General features: G+C 47.3%; 1 protein-coding gene across 2 annotated transcripts in view; it reads right to left on the bottom strand.

Annotated features, from left to right (window-relative positions):
* The window catches only part of AFF1 (ALF transcription elongation factor 1), a 445670-nt gene that overhangs the window by 89462 nt on the left and 332815 nt on the right, over positions 1–23393 (bottom strand). For both annotated transcript variants that reach the window (XM_086961892.1, XM_086961893.1), the window contains one exon: positions 14058–14214. In XM_086961892.1, coding sequence (XP_086818018.1) covers positions 14058–14214 — 157 coding nt within the window. The remainder of the gene's footprint in view (positions 1–14057; positions 14215–23393) is intronic.

The raw sequence follows: 23393 nt of genomic DNA, 5'->3' as shown, positions 1-23393 counted from the left end.
AAATAAAACGTGATGGAAAACATGGTGCCCGCAAACAGGAACCCCAGCCGGTAACAACTCCCCCCAGACAAGAGGATACCGGCCAGCACAGCTTCAGCTAGCAGGGCGAAGAGAGGCAACCACAGCTCCACATCAAAGAGAGGCAGACTAGCAGGAGCGCAGGCGAAACGGGAGCACGACGAGAAGCAGCTCGGCGCCTCCAGGCGCTCAGAACCAGAGTTTTCGCCTCTTTCTCCCCCTCCCCCCGCCATCCCCCCTCCCCCCCGTCCCCCCTCCCCCCCAAGATCTCAGCCAGGTCGACACTGTAATAACCGGCAACAGCAGACAGCGGACTAGCCGTGGAGAGCAAGAAGGTGCACACAAGAAGCAGCCCCAGCGAGTAACAGCCCCGGAGTCCCCGAAGTCACAAAAAACACTGCCATAAAGAGATACAATCGGCATAAGCCCTCAACCAACGGATCCAGAACGAACATCTTGCCACCGAACTCTTGAAGTATCCGAAGCGAGCCGGTGCGCGGGAAAAGGAGGACGTAACTAGCGAGCGCAACGACTGATGTAGGGGACAGCCCTCAACCAGAAGCACAGGGTGCCCATCAAAGAGCAAAGGCTTTAGCTACTAGTGACAGGTCACCCACCCGCAAATCCACAGCAGGGGAATAGAAAGACACCCTACGGGGGTTTTAAGGACCACCAGCCGCACACACTCCGAACACGGAAATAAACATGGCTGACAGGGAATCCAGGCTGCAAGCGCAACTTCAGAAAAAAAGCAAAGGTGAACCGTTGATATCAGACTCGCCAATAAAGCAGAAGCCGGACATGAACACCACGCTTGACACCATCCTAAAAAAACTGGCTGAGGTACACGACCTAGCGAAATCTACAAAACTCACCACTGAATCCATACAACTGGAATTAGCTGCAGTCAGGGCCGATCTGAGCACAGTGAACACCAGGCTCGCAGCGGCAGAGCAGCGCATCAGTGATACAGAGGACACCACTCAATGCACTAAAAGAAAAGTGAGAGAACTGGGCACAAAAACAGACTCTTTGCAAAGGCTAACGGCCGAATTGGAAGACAAGAGCCGCAGGGGAAACATACGAATACTGGGAATCCCTGAAGATCACAAACCTAGAATTTGACCGCCAATTCGAACTGGATAGGGCTTTCAGAGTTCCTGCTTCAAGACAGCTCGCGACAAAATTCACCAGACCCATCATCTGCAAGCCACTGAGATCTCAGCAGACGGAGAAGATTTTTCACTACGCCAGAAAGAACAACCAGATCATCTGGAAAGGGCAAAAAATCATACTGACGCAAGACGAATACAAAACAACAGTAGACATCAGGAAAGGCTTCCTCGCCCAACGCCAAGCGCTGAAAAGCAGAGGAATCCTATTCACCTTCGTAGCCCCAGCCATCAAAATAACCAATGAGGGCAAAAGCCACTTCTTCACTGACCCACATGACCTGCACCAATACCTTAAAGGCCCTCCACCGCCAAAAGAGGGCCCTCTCCTGATCTTACTAGTGATTAAAGACACAAAGAAACTGACCCAACACTCCACAAACAATGCAACCGTCAGATACCTCAAGAAGAACCAGCCAGAGTACTCCAAAGCAACCGGACCTACCTCAAAGAAAGTCAATCAATCAATCAATCAGTGACACTTATAAAGCGCGCTACATACCCGTGGGGTCTCAAGGCGCTGGGGGGGGGGGGGAGCCGCTACTGCTCGAACAGCCAGGTCTTCAGCTTCTTCCTGAAGGAGAGGTGGTCTTGGGTCAGGCGCAGGTCGGTCGGGAGGGAGTTCCAGGTCTTGGCGGCCAGGTGGGAGAAGGACCTTCCTCCTGTAGTCGCTCTTCGGATGCGGGGGACGGCGGCGAGGGCGTGGTTGGCTGATCGGAGGTGGCGTTTGGGAGCGTAGAAGTTGACTCGGCTGTTGAGGTAGCTCGGGCCTTGGTCGTGTAGGGCTTTGTGTGCGTGGGTGAGGAGGCGGAAGGTGATTCTTTTGTTGACGGGGAGCCAGTGAAGGTCTCGCAGATGTCCGGAGATGTGGCTGGTTCGTGGGATGTCGAGGATGAGTCTGGCTGAGGCGTTCTGGATCCGCTGGAGTCTCTTCTGGAGCTTGGCGGTGGTCCCGGCGTAGAGGGCGTTGCCGTAGTCCAGTCGGCTGGTGACGAGGGCCTGGGTGACGGTCTTCCTGGTCTCGGTGGGGATCCACCAGAAGATCTTCCGTAGCATGCGTAGGATGTTGAAGCATGCCGAGGAGACGTTGTTGACTTGCCTGGTCATGGAGAGGGAGGAGTCCAGGATGAAGCCCAGGTTGCGTGCATGGTCTGTCGGTTTGGGTGCGGTGCCCAGGGCGGGAGGCCACCAGGAGTCGTCCCAGGCGGAGGGAGAGGAGCCCAGGATGAGGACCTCCGTCTTGTCTGAGTTCAGTTTCAGGCGGCTGGTCGTCATCCACTCGGCTACCTCTTTCATCCCTTCGTGCAGGTTGGCTCTGGCGGCGGCGGGGTCGTTGGTCAGGGAGAGGATCAGCTGGGTGTCGTCGGCGTAGGAGATTATGCTGAGGTTGTGTTTGCGTACGATGGCCGCGAGGGGGCTCATGTAGACGTTGAAGAGGGTGGGGCTCAGAGATGATCCTTGGGGGACGCCGCAGATGACTTCGGTGGCCTCTGACTTGTACGGTGGTAGGCGGACTCTCTGTGTTCTCCCGTCGAGGAAGGAGGTGATCCACTCCAGCGCCTTGTCCTGGATTCCGACGTTGCTGAGGCGCCGTACTAGGGTGCGGTGGCAGACCGTGTCGAATGCCGCGGAGAGGTCTAGGAGGATGAGGGCCGCTGTTTCTCCATTGTCCATCAGGGCTCGGATGTCGTCGGTGGCGGCGATGAGGGCGGTCTCGGTGCTGTGGTTGGCTCGGAAGCCGGACTGTGAGGGGTCGAGGGATCCGTTCGTCTCGAGGAAAGCGGCCATCTGCTTGTTGACGGTCTTCTCGATGACTTTGGCTGGAAACGGGAGGAGCGAGATGGGGCGGTAATTCTTGAGGTCGGTGGGGTCCGCTGTTGGTTTCTTGAGTAGGGCGCTGAGTTCGGCGTGTTTCCAGCTCTCGGGGAAGATGGTGGTGTCGAGGGATGTGTTGATGATGTCTCGCAGGTGGGGTGCGATGACAGCGTCGGCTTTGTTGAAGACGTGGTGAGGGCAGGGGTCGGTCGGTGATCCGGAGTGGATGGAGTTCATCGTGCGGATGGTGTCTTCGGTGCTGATCGGGGTCCAGGCGTGGAGGGTGGTGGTGGGGGGTGGTTGTTCGGTCATGGTGTGCGTTGGTTGGTTGTTGAAGCTGTTGTGTATGTCCGTGATCTTGTTGTGGAAGTATGAAGCCAGGGAGTTGCAGAGGTCTTGCGATGGGGTGATGTCGTTGTTTCCTGCGCTGGGGTTGGAAAGCTCTTTGACGATGTTGAAGAGTTCCTTGCAGTTGTGTGCGTTGTTGTCCAACCGGTCCTTGAATGCTGTTTTCTTGGCGGCGCGGATCAGCTGGTGGTGTTTCCGGGTGGCAAGTTTGAAGGAGGTCCTGTTGTCCGGTGTCGGTTCCCTTCTCCAGACTTTCTCGAGGGCTCGGCAGTTCTTCTTGGAGCTCTTGAGTTCGTCGGTGAACCATGGGGCTTTCTTGCTGCCGGGTCTGCTGGGCGGGGTCCTCAGTGGGGCGAGTTCGTCCGCGCAGTTGCTGATCCACTTCGTGAGGTTGTCGGCGGCCTGGCTGGGGTTCGCTGAGCTGGCAGGAGGGTGCTGGCTCAGGGAGGTGGCGAGCTGGTCTGCTGTGATCTTGTTCCAGCTTCTGCGGGCGGTCTGTTGCTGGTGGTGGTGGGTCGTTGTTTTCTTGAAGGTGAAGTGGACGCAGCTGTGGTCCGTCCATTGAAGCTCTGTGGTGTGGCTGAAGTTGATGTCCTTGCTGGATGAGAAGACAGCGTCGAGTGTGTGTCCGGCGAGGTGGGTGGGGGTGGACACCAGTTGCTTGAGTCCCAGGTTGGTGAGGTTGTCGAGCAGGGTGCTGGTGTTGCGGTCGTTGTTGTTCTCCAGATGGAAGTTGAGGTCTCCCAGGAGGATGTAGTCAGCGGAGGGGAGGGCATGTGGGCTGACGAAGTCGGCGATGTCCTCGCTGAATTGTGTGCGTGGTCCAGGGGGTCGGTAGATCAGGGTGCCTCTGAGGGTGGTGTTCGGGTTGGTGTGGATCTGGAAATGCAGGTGTTCGGCGGTGGTCAGGGAGTTGTCGGTGCTGGTCGTGAGACGGATGGTGCTCCTGTGGATGATGGCGATGCCTCCTCCCATCTGGTTGGCGTTTCGGTCCCTCCGGACGATCTTGTAGCCCTCTGGGATGGCGATGGCGATGTCGGGAGCTGAAGAGGCGTTCATCCAGGTCTCCGTGAGGAAGGCCACGTCTGGAGCTGTGGTGTCGAGGAGGTTCCAGAGTTCGATGGCATGTCTGTGGATGGAGCGGGTGTTGAGCAGGATGCACTTGAGGTGGGTACTGCTGGTGTTCGGCTTGGTGGGTGCTGGTGCGAGGCAGGTCCGGATGCAGGTGAACTTGCAGGCGTGGCAGCTGAAGGGTCCGTGGGTACGTCGTGGAGAGGCTTGATGGCATTCTGGGAGTCGGCCGGTGTTGAGAGCGGTGAGGGTGGCGGCGGAGTACGTCAGGCGGGTCGGTCGGGGTCTTCGTGGGCCAGGGGTCCTGGCGCTGGTCGCGATCCGGTCGCGGACGGGCGTAGACGGGCTTACCTTTGGCGCGCCTTCGGCGCACAATCGGCGCGCCCGCTGCGCGTGACCGCTGCACGTCCGCACGGTCGCCATTTAAGGCGAAGTGCGCGGGTGGGCGGAGCAGCTGGGAGGCGGGAGCGGGGAGGGAACAGAAGAGAAAAAGGGGCGGGGCCAATGGCGGTGGCGGGAAGCGAGAGCGGAGGGCGGCGAGGTAGGCGGCCAATCAGGAAGGAAACTGGACACGGCACAGGGGATACAAAGAAATTAACAGGCACAAATTTAGGGCAAAACAAATAAAAACGGCAAAATACGCGAGCAGACGGCAGAAACAGACAAGCACAAATTACGGGCAAAACAAGGAAAAACAGCAAAATACGCGAGCAGACGGCAGAAACAGACAAGCACAAATTACGGTCAAAACAAGGAAAAACAGCAAAATACGCGAGCAGACGGCAGAAACAGACAAGCACAAATTTAGGGCAAAACAACTGGGAAACCAGAGGGGAGCGACCACGGCGTCAGCGAGGCCGGCGGCGAGGCAGAAGGCAGGCAGAGGGGAACACACGCAGCAGCTGGTGGCCGTGCGGCGCGGGGGTGTCCCCAAGTAGAAAGAAGTTTTGAACCGTACCTACCTCAAGGAAACAGGGACTCCGAAAGCACGACATGTCGGCAGTCCAGAACACAGAGTATCCTTTTTATCTAGTATTGGACTCCCACGCTGTTGTTTACAATCATGACTGTCAGCCTCAACACGTGAGGCATCCAGGCTCCCGCTGATATGCAACGCCTGAGCCGGTCACTCGCCTATACAAAACTACTACCTCCAAATTACCTTTTGCATCAACTTGAATCAGACTTGGCTCCGGGAGGCACAATGGCGATCCTGCCGTCGCACCTTTCAGAATCTAGATGCGGGGAGAAGGGGGAGGGAGTGGGAGGGGGCGAGGGGGGGAGGCGGGGTGGGGGAAGCCAGTGATAGGAGTGGGGGGGGGGGGGAATGATAGGACTTTTCTTTAATCTAACTTTCACATTTTCTTGTCTTTACTTATTCAAACTACACTACCGCAGGATCCAGACATTGGGACTATTGAATAGGCCCTTGAGGGTTGGGCACAGAGAGCAGCACCCATACAACCTAGATAATGGCTAGCAACATTCCTGCCGCGCTAGCGACCGACCTAAAAATAACCTCCCTAAAGGTTAAGGTTAGAACCACCCCATTAAGCGCAGGACAATAATTGACTACCTTGCCAAATCCAAGAGTGACATAGTCCTTCTACAGGAAACTAAGCTAGACGAAGAGAGCTACAAACTAGTTAGAGCAAAGTGTATTGCCCACTCTGTGTGCTCCCAAGCCACCCGAAAGAGAGGAGGCGTCATAACGCTCATCTCCAACAACTCCAAACTCTCGATAAACTCACACTCGCACGATAGCGAAGGCAGGCTACTGATAACCAACATCTCAAGAGGGAGCGACCAGATCCACGTGGTAAACCTGTATGGCCCCAACTCAGACGATCTCCCCTTCTGAATAGAAGTGGCTAACGCCCTTGCCAAAATTCCACAGAACGAGCTGCTGATAGTTGCAGGTGATATCAACATGCCCTTAGACCCACTGTTAGACAGACAATCCCACTGTCACTACCACCCTACTGGCTCCCACAAAGCACTCCTCAACATATGCGCGAGATTAAACTTCAGAGACACATGGCGACTTACACACTCAACCACGAGGGACTACACCTTCTACTCAAACCCACACTAATCACACACAAGAATAGACTACATCCTAATATCAGGGACCCACGCGCACATGATAGAAGAGGCACCTAATAGAACCAGGCTAGTATCAGACCATTCAGCAGTAAGCCTGAAACTAGTTGGCCACCACAACAAGGTAAAAGTCCGTAGATGGAGGTTCAGAAGTAGCACTACCACAGACCCCGCACACAGAAAAGAGATCATAGACACCCTCACCGAATACATGACCACAAATGATAAGGACGAGGTCAGCGTAGACACACTATGAAGGCCACAATCAGAGGGAAGCTAATTGACATATCAGCTAGGATTCGCAAGAAGGCGAACTTGAGACTGAGTTAGAAGCAGAAATCAAAAAAACTTGAACTCTTATTCATAAAGGACAGTCTTCACAGACAAATGACCGCCAGATATGAACACAACAGAATCACTAGCGAAAGGGCTAGCCTCTGGTTCAACAGATGTAAAGCACTGAACCTATGCGAAGCTAATGGAGCGGGGAAACTCCTGGCCTCATATCTGAAATATAAAAACAATCAGAGGGCAGTCACAGGGATCACTGAAACTGACAGCAAAACATACACCAAACACAAGGACATCCTTAGAGTCTTCAGGCAATTTTACTCAGACCTTTACAAAAACGACAAACAACTAGATAAAGATGCATGCAAAAAGTACCTAGAAAGATTAGGGCTAACGAAGCTAGATAGTGCGGACAGCATGAAACTGGGGGCGGACTTTACCACAGCAGAGATAGAAATGGCAGTCAGGTTCCTAAAAAAGAACAAAGCCCTCGGCCCGGATGGTTACACGGGACACTTCTTCAAATCCTTCCTACCGCAACTCGCACCACTCATGAAAAGAGTATTTAACCAAGCAGCACAACACAGGGAGAATACCAGCAACCATGACAGGAGCTACCATAACAGTTAAACCCAAAAATGACAAAGATCAACAACTACCGAAAAACTACAGACCAATCTCCCTCATCAACGTAGATTGCAAAATCTATGCAATGATTCTAGCAACAAGATTAAACTGGATACTGCCCAAACTGATAAGTAACACCCAGGTGGGCTACATGAAAGGCAGAATATGGCCAGTAACAACACACGCCTTCTATGTCATGTCTTAGAACAAGCCTCTAAGAGCACCTTCCAAGCCGTTGCCATAGCGCTAGACGCGGAGAAAGCCTTCGATAAAGTCTCATGGGCTTTCCTAGAGCAATGCATGGAAAACTTCAACCTAGGGGAGGACTGCATAAAAATTATAATGGCCCTGTACCAGACACCCACGGCATGCATCACAATAAACGGGGGCCTGTCAGAACCACAGACACTTCAACAAGGCACGAGACAGGGATGCCCGCTATCGCCCGCCCTATTCCTCCTGGCGCTAGAGCCCCTAATCCAAAGCATTAAACTAAACAGAGAAATAGGAGGGATATGTATCGGCGAGACTATTATAAAAGTAGCTGCCTACGCAGACGACCTAATAATAATGACAGAACAGCCAAAGGCCTCGATAGAAGCCCTCATGTCCACAATCAACGAATACGCTACCCTTTCAGGATATAAAACTTAACAATGATAAGTCAGAATGCATTCAGCTAAACATCCACTGCAACAAAGAGGTGCTGGGTACATCGGGAATCAAGTGGCAGCCGGGTCACATCAGATACCTGGGTATCTACTTTAGTACTGACCTGTTCACCACCCTTAGACACAATGAGAAGCTGGTGCTAGACAAGATCAGAAAGCAACTTGAGGCATGGTCTCCCAAATTCATGACCTGGTGGGGGCGAATTGAGACTATAAAAATGATGATCACCCCCCTGGTGAACTACCTCTCAAGCATGCTCCCAATATTCCTTTCAGAAGAATTCCACCAAAGACTAGATAAAATGTGCTCCAGATTTCTGTGGTGGGACAAAAAGGCCAGAATAAGCATGAAAAAACTAGGAAGACCCAACAACCAAGGGGGGGGTTAACCTTGCAGACTTCAAGAGATTCCAACTAGTTTTCCTAGCCAAGCAGGGCACACACTGGATAGAGCAAACGACAGACTACACACCAGTCTGGGTACAGCTAGAAAGAGCAATACTAAAAAACGTCAACCCACTTGCCCTTCTTACTGCCACCACACACCCACTTGCAGGCGACGCAATAATGAAAAACACTAAGATAGCACTGCTGAAATGACAGAAAACTGGAGGTGAGCATCAAGGGCTCTAAAGCTGAATCCCTATGGTCGAATAACGCCATAAAATACAGGGGCAAAAAACTCTACTTCGACAACTGGATAATGAAGGCATCTCACACCCATACCAACTCGAAGCGAACTCCGCACCACTAACCTTTGCCAACCTAAAATCATCCCTCCAACTGGAAGATTCTGACCTATACAGGTTCCTAAAGATCAAAACAGCCTTGACAAAGTCCAAAATATCAGACTCGAAGCCTTCTATATTCCAATACGTTGCAAATATAAATAGACTAGGACATCAGGTCTCACGCATATATCAAACCGTCAATGCACAAAAAAACAACATCAATGAAAAGACAGAGAAATACTGGAACACTCACATACACCCACCACTAGATGACCGGGAGTGGAACAATCTATGGTCATTAGCCACACAAGCCAAGATCACCCCAGTACTGGTGCAGACCAAACTGTGGCTTCTACACAAAACTTTCTGGACCCCAGAGCGTCTACACAAGCTAGGATTCAGAAATAACGATACATGCTGGAATTGCAACGGGCCAAGGGGCACCTGGAACACCTGATCTTCCTGTGCCCGACTCTCAAGGAGTTTGGGGGAGGGTCTTTGATTTTATAGACAAGGTGTTCAAATGTAGATTGACAAGGGACTTCCCCTCGATCATCACAGCCTCTATCCCAACCGACCTCCCCACAGAGGGAGAGAGAGAGAGAACTCCTGGACCTCCTCCTAATCGCTGCAGCCAAGCTAGTCCTCACAAACTTGAAGGACACAGCTAAAGTGTCGTACGGCAGATGGCTCTCCTGGATCACTAGTGATAAGATATTCACCCTGGAAAATCACCTCCAGAGACTTATGGAAATCACTGGACAAGTCCCTACTAACTTTTGACCCACCATAAGATACGAACAATCCGAATGAACTCCTAGCCAGCAGAAGTGTACCTCAATGCCATAACAATACTGTGCTGTTACCAGACCTAAGCTATAATTTCTCTCTATCTTTACTTATTCACATCTTTCTCTTTCCTTCTCCCTACATTACTCCTATGAACAACAAGAGGGGGCCCGACATAAACTTACCATGTATGACCTACCCTAAGGGTCGGGCGGGTGGGGGGAGCGGAAGGGCCAGACGGGTGGGGGGAGCGGAAGGGGCAGGTGGGCGGAGCGGAAGGGTCGGGCGGGTGGGGGGAGCGGAAGGGTCGGGCGGGTGGGGGCAGCGGAAGGGTCGGGCGGGTGGGGGCAGCGGAAGGGTCGGTCGGGTGGGGGCAGCGGAAGGGTCGGGTGGGGGCAGCGGAAGGGTCGGGTGGGGGCAGCGGAAGGGTCGCTCGGGTGGGGGCAGCGGAAGGGTCGCTCCGGTGGGGGCAGCGGAAGGGTCGCTCGGGTGGGGGCAGCGGAAGGGTCGCTCGGGTGGGGGCAGCGGAAGGGTCGCTCGGGTGGGGGCAGCGGAAGGGTCGCTCGGGTGGGGGCAGCGGAAGGGTCGCTCGGGTGGGGGCAGCGGAAGGGTCGCTCGGGTGGGGGCAGCGGAAGGGTCGCTCGGGTGGGGGCAGCGGAAGGGTCGCTCGGGTGGGGGCAGCGGAAGGGTCGCTCGGGTGGGGGCAGCGGAAGGGTCGCTCGGGTGGGGGCAGCGGAAGGGTCGCTCGGGTGGGGGCAGCGGAAGGGTCGCTCGGGTGGGGGCAGCGGAAGGGTCGCGCGGGTGGGGATTTAATTTAATAATTTAAAAAAAACTCACCACCACCCACCTCCCGCCCTCCCTCCCTCCCTCCCTCCCTCCCTCCTCCTCCTCCTCCTCCTCCTCCTCCTCCTCCTCCTCCTCCTCCTCCTCCCCCCTCCCCCCAGCCCAGCCCTGTTCGCAGAGCTGCCTCCCCGCCCGTAACCAACCCCTTCTGCTTTCGCACAGTGCAAAAAAAGAAACATAAAATGGTAGTTAGTGCCATTTTATGTTTCTGCTTCTCGCACTGCGAGAAAGCAGCGCTCGACGCTCCTCCGCTGTACTGGAGGAGCCGCCCGTAATTTTGTGCAGGTATGTAGTTAGGGGAATATGTGAATGTGGGTGTGAGTATACAATGGTGCCTGCATATTGATAAAAATAAAGAGAATTATTAACTAAACCTATACGTGAATATAGCAGTACCAAACTTACGGATGTGGTTGTAACAAGGTGGTTATGGGGAAAGAGTTCAAGCACACCATTCTCAACGTGCTATTAGATTAGGTTTAGCATACCACAGCTTGGAAGAATGGGGGTAAATCTTACTCTCAAGGTCTAGGAGACATGAAACCATCTAAGATGCTGAGAAAAACCATTGACGTCATTTAAGGGTCGCAGATGCGCCCCTGGTCTCAGAGGTGGCAAAGCAGTGTCAAGAATGCAAGGGTGTCTCACATTATAAGAGACACCCCTGTGTTCAGAGAGAAGTTCTAAGCTCATTTATGCTCATTTTCCATTGCATAAATAGCGAATAATGGTCTACTATTCACTATTAGTGTAATAAAAAGTGGAGCAGAAAGATCTGGACCTTTACTGTCCGCTCAATTAAAACTAAATGAAAATGGCTTTAAATGTATTTTGTGTGCAGGCATGTGGGTGAGCGTGGGTTTGTGTGACAGAACGTATGTACATGTGTGTTTGTATGTGGGATCATGGGTGTGTGTCTCTTAAAATGAGTAAGTTTAAGTGAGTCAGAGTAAGTGAGTGAATCCAAATGAGTGACTCCGGTTGAGAGTGAGGGTAAGAGACAGAGTGAATGAGAGAATGAGAGAATGAGAGAATGAGAGTGAGAGTGAGCAAGTGAATGTAAGTGAGCATATGATGCTTACAAATCTACTGTTGGTCCTGGCATGCGTCTTGCTTATAGAAGTAGACTTGGCAAAATGTTGGCAGTGGCATACTGGAGGAAATTATTTGCATAGGTAGCAGCACCTGTGGAAAATTGCTGGTGTTGACACATTGGCTGAAATTCTTGCCATATGGGATTACAACTGTGGCAATGTCATGGGGCCATCCAGGACTAAAAGTAGCCCTTGATATATTTGACATAACTTTTGTAAAAAGGATGCCCCATCGTACATGGAAAGCAGTATTAGGAAAATTCTGGCACTAGCATATTGTGTATATAATGCTTGGGCAAAATGGGCCCCCATGGCAAAATTATGCTCTAGTAATTTTTGACATAAGGGGCACTCAAAGAAAATTTTTCTAACATAATGGGTCAACTCACGAGGACTGTCAGTTTCATTAGTTTGGCACACCAAAAAAACAACTTGAATATTTAATCAATGTCTTTTCAGAGCCTGTGGCTTTTTAGCAAATTTATGTGAAAATCGTATGTTAAAATGCACTAGTGGAGTCCATTTTTTCAAAAACTTCTCAGAGGAGAGAAAATGCCACCCTTCGTTCTCCCCTGGAAGAATATAGAATATTAATTGCAACATTATTGTGCAAATTCCGTAATGTTAATAATTAAGATGTCATCCGGATTGAGGTGATGTGACATCACTCCTTGGGATGATTCAGGATGGAGGGTCATATGATGTCACTTCCTGTGTCTTCATTAAGGTGAAAGGATATAGGACGTCACTTCCGTTCCTCAGGAACTTTGGTGAATCGACGTCCATGTTAAAAAGCCTAATCCCTGGAAAGCAGATAGACTCTTAGAAAGGCTGGTTAGCTGGGATAGCGGCATGGAAGCTGGAATAGAGTCTGGGAAGGATAAACTGTTATTATGCCTTGGTAGTGCTTTTCGAAAGGTTTGCCATTCTAACATGATGGAATGAATGTTCATTCTCATCTGTCTTTTCAAAAGGTAGGCTGAGATATATACTGTGAAAGTTTGCGTAAGTTATTCATTGAAATATTGACGTGGATCCATCTCTTTCAGCTTGCACACAACACATGGTTCAGAGACCAAAGAAAGGAAAAAGAAGAGCAAGGACTGATAGACTGCCTGGACATCAGGTGACTCATCAGGGCCAGATCCACTGAACAGAAATAACTCTTCACACATAAGAACTGTTACTAAGAAGATCTCATTAACTGAGTCCAACAGATCATACTTTAACAACTATTATGTTCACAAGATAAGTGGCCGGGTGCAATGGCTCTGTTGGCTAGGGCATCCACTGCAAAAATCTGTGCTCCACCTCATGATTACAGCTCTGAATCTCAGTGAGTCCACTCAACCTTTCATCCTTCAGTGGTCTCTAAAATGAGCACTAGTAAGATGGGATAACAATAAACATCTGTTATTCAGTGCAACAATGTCCATGTAGTAAGTGTGCACTTTATAAAACAAGAATTTGCAATGCAATAGGTCTTGCATTTACGAGACTTTGAGCTATTGGCACTGTAAATGTCAACAGCTTAAATTCTGGCAAATACGAGACCTATTGACTTGCAAATATTGTTTGTTTTCAAGTGCCCCATGACATGCTTGCACTTAGAGGCCACGCCCCTTTCTTTAGATGAGCCACGTCGAAAGAAAGGGGCGTGGCATCTATTAAGTGCAAGCGTGGCATGGGCTGCTTGATAACAAACCACAAAAAAATATTTGTAAAGCAATAGGTGTTGCATTTGCGAGAGTTTAAGCTGTTGACATTTACAATGCCATTAGCTCAAACTCTCCTAAGTGCAAGACCTATTGCATTCCAAAAAAGCGGCCGCCATTGTCCCGGCTGCTTGGAAAGAGAAAGCGCGCATGGCGCGCTGAATGTTGCTGCAAAGCACGTTGTGCCTGCAGTGAAACAAACCTCACTAAAGAAATAGTGCTTCCAGACTAAATAACACAGACGGGGTAACAGAAGTAAAAGGGCCAGTCCTCATGGGAGGTTACAAATGAAGACAAGGTGGTACTAAAGAGGGACTAACAAGGCGATTACCTAATCAGAAGCCAGCATTTAAAAAGGACAAAGACACAAGCCAATGAAAAATAAGGGCGGGGAGTGGGCGGAGCTTTAAGTGCATACTCTAATACAGCATGCCTGTCAGAGCAGCCATGGGCTGACTAGGCTCGACCTTTCTTGACTGGGCTTCTGGCATACAAACATGTTCCAAACTTATTTTGGAGCTAATTGGCGAACACCTTATGGTAAGTATATTTGAAGACGCTGAGCGTCAAAAGAAAAACAAAGAGGGAAAAGTGCTGCCCACTGTCCCAGGCTGGAGAAAATGGAAGCGGCAGACAAACAGGTTGAGAAATAGCGGTGTAACATCGTGCATGAGACCTATAACGGTTCCCGGGCTACAGCAATCCGTACACAACAGCATTAAGACCCCACCCACCTCCCCCAAAGCTGAATCCTGGCTGCTGACAGTACCTTGGGCGACGGTGCTGTCGGGGGCGGTCTCCCCTCGCTGTCACCTGAGCTGCTCTCGCTTTCGGAGTCCGACGAGCTGTCCGAGTCACTGGTGCTTTCGGACTCTGCACTGCTGGAATGTGCTGAGGCCACGCTGCCGGGCTGGGACTGCAGAGCGCTGCAAGGCAACGGCAGGATAAAATTAGAAACGCTTTTTGAAGCACAACAGCAGTCGGAAAGAAATTAGTTTAATGTGTCGGACGCGCGCCGCCACCGGCAGAAAATGCGTTATCAAATCATTATGTACAAAGGAATACCCCGAATTTGAGTGCGTTGGCAGGTTGTTGTTCGATGGCAATGGCGGACCTCTCAAAGCAAAGGCTGTAAATAATAAGCCTCTTCTTTCTTAGGCTGTTGCTGTGTACATGCAGGGATTAAAACGTGCACCTCTTATTTTCCTAAATGAGCGTAGGACTTAACGACAGAGCAAGCATCTAACCGTGCACTTTTTCCTCAAAGGAAAGTAAAGCCCATTTTCTATAGTCGTCCTTTTACGTGCAAAGCATAACACAAGGAATAAATATCACACGTTCAACTTTCTTTCACAATCTATTTTTTTTCTTTCAAAGTTTTTTTTCTTTATTTAGAAGTCTCGATGAACTGCCACAAGTAATATTTTCCAGTATTTATGTAGTGCAGAACCATTAGCCTAATTTTGCTGCAAGCTTAATCACTTATTTGCCAAAGGGTTTTGGATACATTGCTGCCGTGAATGCCATTCTGCACGTGCCACACGCCACGTGCCTGAACGCTCCGAGAGACAGGCAGGCATTCACTTCTGCCTTGACAAGTGAAAAGTTTACGTAAAGTCTTTATTTGAACAGGCTGCTGGCAATGAATACTCACCGGACTCACCTTCATCTAATTGGGGGTCCTTCGCCTGGTCTGCAGAGAGCCAGAATCAGCCACATAGTAACTTGGTCTGTTGTAAAATACAGTGCTTACATTTGAATACCCAAGGTGCAGCTCGTGCCAGAGCACAACTGATGACCTGTTAGAAGTTGCATCATTTGTTTTTTGAGTTGACTGACCTATGTCTAGCTAGGGCCCTATGGTGAATTACAGCTATGCGTAGTTATGCCCCCATGAGCATCGTCCCTGAGTCAAAATATCAGAGGAACGGGGAGAGCTGCAGTATACTAACGAGCTAAGCAGTGGTTTGCACCAACAACTAAATCCAGTGGCGTAACCCAAGATGATGTGGCACCCGTGCATAATGTGCTGAGTGGCCCCAATACTCCCACCTCTCACGAATATTCATAGGCCGTGGATTGAAAGGGGCCACTTGAAGAATTCCTCCCATCCCCTTCCCGTAGGGGCTACAGGGGACTCCATTACGCGAATGCTAAAATAGCATTGGAAAGCAGAAATGAGTTGTATGCAGCAGTAAGATGCTAACTTTTAATAGTGCGTAATCATTGATAAATGAAACAAGAACCTCCCTGTAAGTGAAAAAAATTTGCAGAGCAAAAAATGTTGGGTTGGTGGTCGCAGTTTAGGAGAAAGGAGGTGGAGAGAGGATTGCATAGTGTCTTGAGAAGCAGTTTTGATGGTCTTTGCCAGGACACATGCTTTATTTTACGAACACAGTTCCCCAAAAATGCAGACAATGAAAAATGCTATAGTAAATATGGTCTCTCTTACTTTCTTGGTTAAAAATCACTTTTTAAGATAGCTCAGGGGGTTAAGGCACCTGATGTAGATGTCTGTGTCTCAAGTACAGTTAAAGTCATACAACAAGCATAGGTAAATCAATGTGTCTGCCTTATACGGTGTGAAGAGCTCCGCGGGCGGTTACCTGGTGATAGTGGCCTTCAGCGCGAAGTGGCTGGGTGAATGCACCTAGCAGGACTGCGGGCCTCAAGTGTGCAGGCGCTTCTGCTGCTGACAGGTGCACTGGCTGTGTGTGCAGGAAGGAACTATTAGACCCTTCACTAAAGCCATCATTTAAAGTAAATGGCACAGTGAAACGAACCACAAATTGCGGAGGCCCTCTATTGATCTCATGACTGCTTGCACCAGAAAGTATGCAGTCTTCTTACGAAATGATCAAATTAAAAGAATTGTGGGGAACAGAAAAGCATGTTCTCTATAAATAAGAGAGGTCCATTAATAAAAACATGGCCACTTTTTCATTTATTGCAGAAAGTAAGAAAGACATCACAGCTCCTGTGGCGCAGAAATTAAACTCAATACTGTGGTTGTACCAGAGTTGACAATGATTCAAGGCTGTGCCATTCTACCTATTAACAAAAAAAATATGAAATCTTGCATATAGGGAATAAGAAAAATATGAACTATCGTCTAGTTAATCACTACAGTTAAATACTGCTGTTCTGCCCGGCTGCGAGTCTACTTTCACAAATCAATATTCCCTGGAGAACTGCAGCATCAGAGAAAACGAACTATACCTATTCGATGGGACCCGGAGCAGTCAGCATCTTTCAGTAGAAGAGAATGGATACTGCAGGACCTGGCGATGCATCAGATACTGGCAGAGACTCAAAAACTACTGCTGCGCCTTGGAGGGGAAGCCCCTCCTGTCTGTCTCTTTGCTACGCAATAGAGAACGAGATGGAAGGAAAGGAGGAAGAGAGCAGGGAAATAGAGCAGCCAACATTTATATACCCAACAAATCTGGTAATCTTGGAAGCAGTCAGTATCCTGGAGATCTGTGATGGAGGTGTGGGTACTTGAACCCTTCCGTCACCGACCCAAGGCACTTGAGCCCAGGCTATTACAGAAGCATGCATGAGTTTAAAAGCAATGAGCTAATACGAAAGTAATATCATGGTACACAATTATCTGTAGCATGTTCATAGAGGTAGTGCTAATTGCTGGTCATGGGGGCTCTGCTTCCCGATGTTCTCCCAATGGGAAGCAAATCAACGAAGCTTCCGGAGGGCTTCTAGCAGTGTTACAAATGACTGCAAAAACAAAGGGTCCCTCGACCTGAATGCGCAACATCAGGCTGCCTACAAAACAGCACGTTTTTACTGTAAATAGCTTTGAAATGTATCTTAACTGCAGTATATAGTGCACTCAGATGTATCTTCTTTGTGTGTTGCACATCATTATCCATTACTATATATATATATATATATATATATTTATTTATATATTCACTAAAAAAACCATAGGTTTCACATCAGTTATAGTTAGCTGGAAATTTTACTGACATAAAACCATTGAAATTCCACGTTATAGTTAGTTGGACTCACTATAACTTGCGCGTGTAATGCACTGCTGATGACGTCACATATTACATCACTCATGACATGGTCAGTGACATCACTCATGACATCACTGATGACACCATCCAGTGAATGTGTGCCTTTCTGAAAAATAAATATTTTTTATATATGTATATGTAAAGGTAGATGGAAAAATAAATGTTTAAATAAGTGTGTAAATTGATGTTTTTAAAACAAAAATTATTGGTTAACTGGCTTATTAAGTGTATCTTAGTGAATACATATATTAACGAGTAATGTTTAAATATTTAAATATATGTATCAGTGTTTCACTTTGTGTATAAGTTGCTGCATGGGTTGGTGAGTAGCTAAATGTGTGTGTATATAGATTATTAGATATTTTTTTAGTATCAGTATGAGTGTCTGTATGGTTTGGTGGGAGTGTTACTTAGCACATAGATGCATCAATGACTAACTCACTAGGAGCGGGTGCCTACTTATAGTGCTAGGGAAAGTAATACAATCATTGACTATATATTTATTTCACCGGGTTTGTTACAAAATGTAATGTTTTACAACGCTGTACAGACGACTTTCAGCGACCACAACCCAGTAATACTAGAAATAGATAACAACAACCTGTTTTTATTTACAAAAGGAATAAACACTGATTCGAATACAGCAGGATTTACAGAACTGATTGTTAAGGACCAGGGGAGACAGGTCAAATGGAGCAATATCATCCCCGAGGACTTTCTCTATTCTCTTAGCCTAAAGATGGGTAAAGAAATTAACATCTGTATGGACCCAACTAGGTTCGAGGGGAATATAGTTCAGTCCTTTGAAATGATTTGTAGCCAAGTATCGGATGACCTAAAAAGTAACACGAAAAAGAAAGAAAAAAGGGCTATGGGATGGTTCGACAAAGAATGCTCCAAATCCCATTGTGAATTATATAAAGCATTAAAAAAGATACCACGTGATAAACAGGAAGTGGCCAGTTTAAGGCAAAAGTATAAGGCAAACATCCTTAGACGGAAAAACGAAATAAAAAGAAGGGCATGGGAAGAGGGATGTATGACGTTACAACGCATACTTTTACTCCGCATACCATTACAACGCGGTATTCACAACGCATACCACTACAACGCATAGCGCTTTGGGGTGCTGGATAGTGGTAAGTATAATTTACTATTCTAACTCCAGTCCCCGTGGACCCTAGGGAAGGTGTTGGATAGTAAATTAAACTTACCTCTTATCCTAGAGCGCCCCCCAGCGCTATGCGTTGTAATGGTATGCGTTGTAATGCCTGCGTTGTAGTGGTAGTGCGTTGTAAAAAATGCGTTGTAACAGGTGAATACCGGGAAGACCTATATGAGAAGGCCACTCTGAGGGACAGTGCCAAATTTTGGAAAATCGTTAATACCCCCCTATTTAATGGGATTGAAAATGCACCGTTAGAAGTTAATATCCCGGAACAAGATTGGTTAGAGCATTTTCAAAACATCTATGGTAGTAATATCGCTGTAGGCCCCCTAGACCAACAACTGACTGAATCAGAAGAGGTTTTATCCAGTTTTACCATTAAAGAGGTGCAGAAGGCAATTGAGGACACGGCAGGAAAGAAGGCCCCTGGTCCAGACGGCGTACCGGCCGACATGTTTAAATCAAACTCGGGCATGTGGGCAGTGGTCCTCACTAACGTCTTTAATGTGATTGGCCTGGAAGGGACAAAAGTGCCAGCATCATGGTCACAGTCTGTCATAATCCCCATTTTTAAGAAGGGCCAAAGGGGAGACCCTAGATGCTACAGGCCCATTTCTTTGTTAGATTCTTCCTTCAAAATATTGGGTAAAGTCATCTTGGAAAGAATCTCAACCTGGGCAACAAACAATGATATCCTGTGTGAAGCCCAGTATGGCTTTCGAGCTGGGAGAGGCACAGAGGATCAATGCCTAAATTTAAATCTCACACTGGGTAAATATACTGTAGCATCAAAGGGGATGATGTATTTGGCTTTTATGGATTTGTCCACAGCTTTTGACCTAGTTAATAGGTCAAAGCTGTGGACAATACTTTTAGAACTGGGCCTAGACCGAGCACTAGTGAATTTTCTGGCACGACTTCATAGTGATCTGAGGGCGACCATACGCATGTCCCAAGAGGGAAATTGCACTGCCTTTTTTAAATCAGGAAGGGGGGTGCGCCAAGGGTGCATTCTGGCACCAATGCTCTTCTCACTTTATATTAATTCACTGGGAAAGACCCTGGAAACGGCCTCCATTGACGTACCACGTATGGGTAATTCCTTAATGCCGGTTTTATTATATGCCGACGACACGGTACTGTTGGCAAGAACCCCGAATGGTTTACAACGTCTTTTAAATTCTTTTGGGGCTTTTATGCAAAGTTTAGATTTATCAGTTAATATTGAGAAATCTCATGTTATGGCAGTAGGTAGTCGTAAGAACAGCATTAAAACCCTGACCTGTAATGGCTCAGTGTTATCCAAAGTTAAAGTCTTTACCTACCTGGGTGTGGTGTTCGATGAAAAGGGGACATGGGCTCCACAAATTACAAGTAAAGCTGCAGCAGTAAAAAGATCGGCTGCCGCTATCCTAGGTTTTGCAAAAAGGTTGGGAGGCAAGCCACCTGAGGCTATACTAGCAATCTATAAAGCCAAAACTCTGTCCATTGCGAGGTATGGGGCAGCGATATGGGGTTACAAAAATCTGACCCATATACAAAGAGAAGAGAATTTATTTTTGCGATCCCTACTGGGCCTTCCTAAATCCACCCCAGCCTTTGCCGTACACATGGAATTGGGGATAGGATACATTGAAGACTCATTGACTCTGGCCCCACTACTGTCGTGGATTAGGATATGGCTTAATCCAGCTTTAATTTTAAACCATGTGATCATCAGGGATTGTATGGGGAGGGAAAACGTGGCTAAGATCGGTTGGCTACAATACATTAAAATCACGGCAGTATACCTAGGCCGACCGGAGTTATATACAAACCCCGAGAGCTTAATGAGAGAGGACATCGACTGGGTAAAGAAAAACTTTATAGAGAAAAAGGAAGCAGAGAGAGAGGCTAGCGAAATCTTAAAACCAACTGTCAGGGCCCACTATATGATGGTTGCTTCGTTATCTATTCAATCTTACTTGACGATAGTAAATAAACCTTTTCATAGGTGGGTCCTCACTAAATTTCGTTTTAACCAAGCACATTTCCTGTTAGGAGAATTTGGAAAATGGTGCAAGCCTCACGAAAATGCTCCCTGCAGATGTGATCACTTCTCAGATCAGGATATATTACATTTTGTGTTTTTCTGCCCCTTTTATAAGAATGGGAGGGAGAGATACATTAAACCAATCCTGAGAGGTTTAGATTTTATGCAGGTTAGACCAGCCTTATTGTATCTGCAGCTCATGGAAACTACAGTAGTAATGTATGGGGTAGCCAATTTCTTGACTATGTCAATCCGATCAAAGCAAGCAAGATCAATGTTCAATAATTAATGTAAATTAATCGCTTAAACTGAATATTTGGCCTCTGTTTATGTAATTCTGATATATGCAAAAACCAAACTCATGAATTGCACGTTTTGCACTTTCTCCCCAGGCTGCTAGCACTTTTGTATTTAGAACTGCAAAGATATTCTAGTTTGCACATTTTATAAATTCTGTATAGTGTTAAGGGTCTATAAGACTGTTATTACTGTAAATATGATGGTAAAGATGTTTTTATATGAATTTTTTACTTTTTAATAGTAACTTTTTAGCTTATTAACTTGTTTTTAATAATTTGTCTGTATGATTGAAAGTGGTTCTGTAGCATACTTTTATGATTTTAAAATAATCAAATAAAGTGTTATTGACTTGACTAACTCACTGTTTGTATGTGTTTTGAAGACAGCATATGTGCAGGACTGTATGGGTGGAAGAGTGTGTATATGTGTGTGTTAGTGAGTGAATGACTGTCTCACTAGTGTCTTTATCAGTAACTACATGTGTTTTAATCTAGTATATGTGAGTATTGATGTATATGAGTGAGTATATGTGAGAGTGAGAGATTGAAAGAGTTCTTGTTTAAATAAGTATGTGTTTCTATAAGTGATTGTTTAAGAGAGTAAGTATGTGTAAGTTTCCTTAGAAATAAGGCGGTAGTGTGTGTATAGCTGTATATGCAAATAAATGGATGTTCAATAGTTTATTTGCATGTGTGAGTAACTTTTGGATGACTGTCGGAGTGTAACAGGATGTACAGGTGTATCACTACATATGATGAGTGTATATATATATATGAGTGACTATATAGAACTGTTGGTGAATGAGTGAATGTGTATATAGATGGTGGAATTATTGAATTGGTTGTTGTAACTGGTATGGGTATCTCCATTTTTTAAAAAAAATTCATTTATATTTTTCAATATGTGTTTCATGGGTTACATTACAGTGAAAGGAGGTCTGTCACTGTCACAAGGATGATGTCATAAGTGATGTCATGAGTGATGTCACTGACCATGTCATGAGTGATGTAATATGTGACGTCATCAGCAGTGCATTACACGCGCAAGTTATAGTGAGTCCAACTAACTATAACGTGGAATTTCAATGGTTTTATGTCAGTAAAATTTCCAGCTAACTATAACTGATGTGAAACCTATGGTTTTTTTAGTGAATTTAATAGGTTTTTTAAATGCCAATTTCTAACTATAACTGGTGTGAAACCTATGGTTTTTTCAGTGAATTTCATAGGTTTTTTTAAATGCTAATTCCTAACTATAACTGGTCTGAAACCTATGGTTTTTTCAGTGAATTTCATAGGTTTTTTTTTAATGCTAATTCCTAACTATAAGTCTCACTTTATAAGTAAGACTGTTAGCGCTCTAGTTGTTTAGAACACTCTGGTACATTCTGTCATTGGGCTATATATTTTTTTTTTTGTCTCTGGTGCCCATCTTTGGGCTACATTGGGCTACATTGGACTACATTTGGGCTACATTTTGGCTCTAACATATATATAGCCCAATGTAGCACAATACATATTTTTTCAAAGTTAATTTTCGTAAAAACCACTTAAGAATAGGGGTACCAGTCCCTACAATTTTTCCCATTTTTTTTTTGGAGCGCTCCCGGTGAGCGCCCCGGGGAGCGCCCGAAGAGCGTACTTCTATAAAGCGCCCCGGGGAGCGTCCCGTAAGCGCCAATATCGCGAACGAAAACATGATCGTGACGTATCGCGTAGCCGTGTCAGCGTGATACGCACGGCGTAAGCGCACCCGGAAGTACTCTAGCGAATACGATCGCGCAACGTAAACATCCGACGAGCTTACGCGACGCGACCCGGAGCGCGACCCGGAGCGCGACCCGGGGCGCGCCCCTGGGCGCACCCGGGGGCGCGTAGCGTAAGCGCGTCGGGTCATGTGACCTGAAAATAACACTTTTCATTGGTTCATAACAGTTTTTGGTTTCATAATGATGAAGCCCCTAGTCTTGTGACCTGAAAATAACACTTCTCATTGGTTCAGGACAGTTTTTTTTCCAAATGATGAAAGACCCCACCTTTTTTCCTTATTCTGACTTTGTCCTTTGACTGAGGAAGACCTGTTTGTACCTCTCTGTACCTTTTTGATCTTTATAATGGCTTCAGTAGCAGCAGCAGCTGGTGCATCTGCCCCACCACCACCACCACAACAACCAAGAGGACCAGCTCAAGATTACATTGGTGGTCAACAAGAGGAGGAGGAGGAAGAGGAAGAGGAGGATGATGAAAGATGGCTGCCTGAACAAAATACCCCATACAAGCCCAAGTCACACATTGTATGGGAGTTTTTTTCACTCCCAGAGGGCAAGAAAAAAGTGAATGCGGCCAAGGTAACTTGCCTAATCTGTAAGGAAGAACTCTCAAGGGGCAACCCAAACAAAAAATATTCCTTTGGTAACTATACCATGATTCGACATATGACCCGTAAGCACCCTAACAACTATTCTCGTGCAGAGCTCGGGGAACTGGCCAGTAACCTCCCCCAGTCTTCAAGGACCACCTCCCAAAGAAACGAACCCACTTCATTGGGACCAGAAACATCAGAGAT

The sequence above is a fragment of the Lissotriton vulgaris genome, chromosome 3_1, assembly GCF_964263255.1.
Source record: "Lissotriton vulgaris chromosome 3_1, aLisVul1.2, whole genome shotgun sequence".
In the NCBI taxonomy this organism is placed as follows: Eukaryota; Metazoa; Chordata; class Amphibia; order Caudata; family Salamandridae; genus Lissotriton; species Lissotriton vulgaris.
Note: the sequence above shows the minus strand (reverse complement) of the source record. Positions and strands in the feature narration are given on the sequence as shown.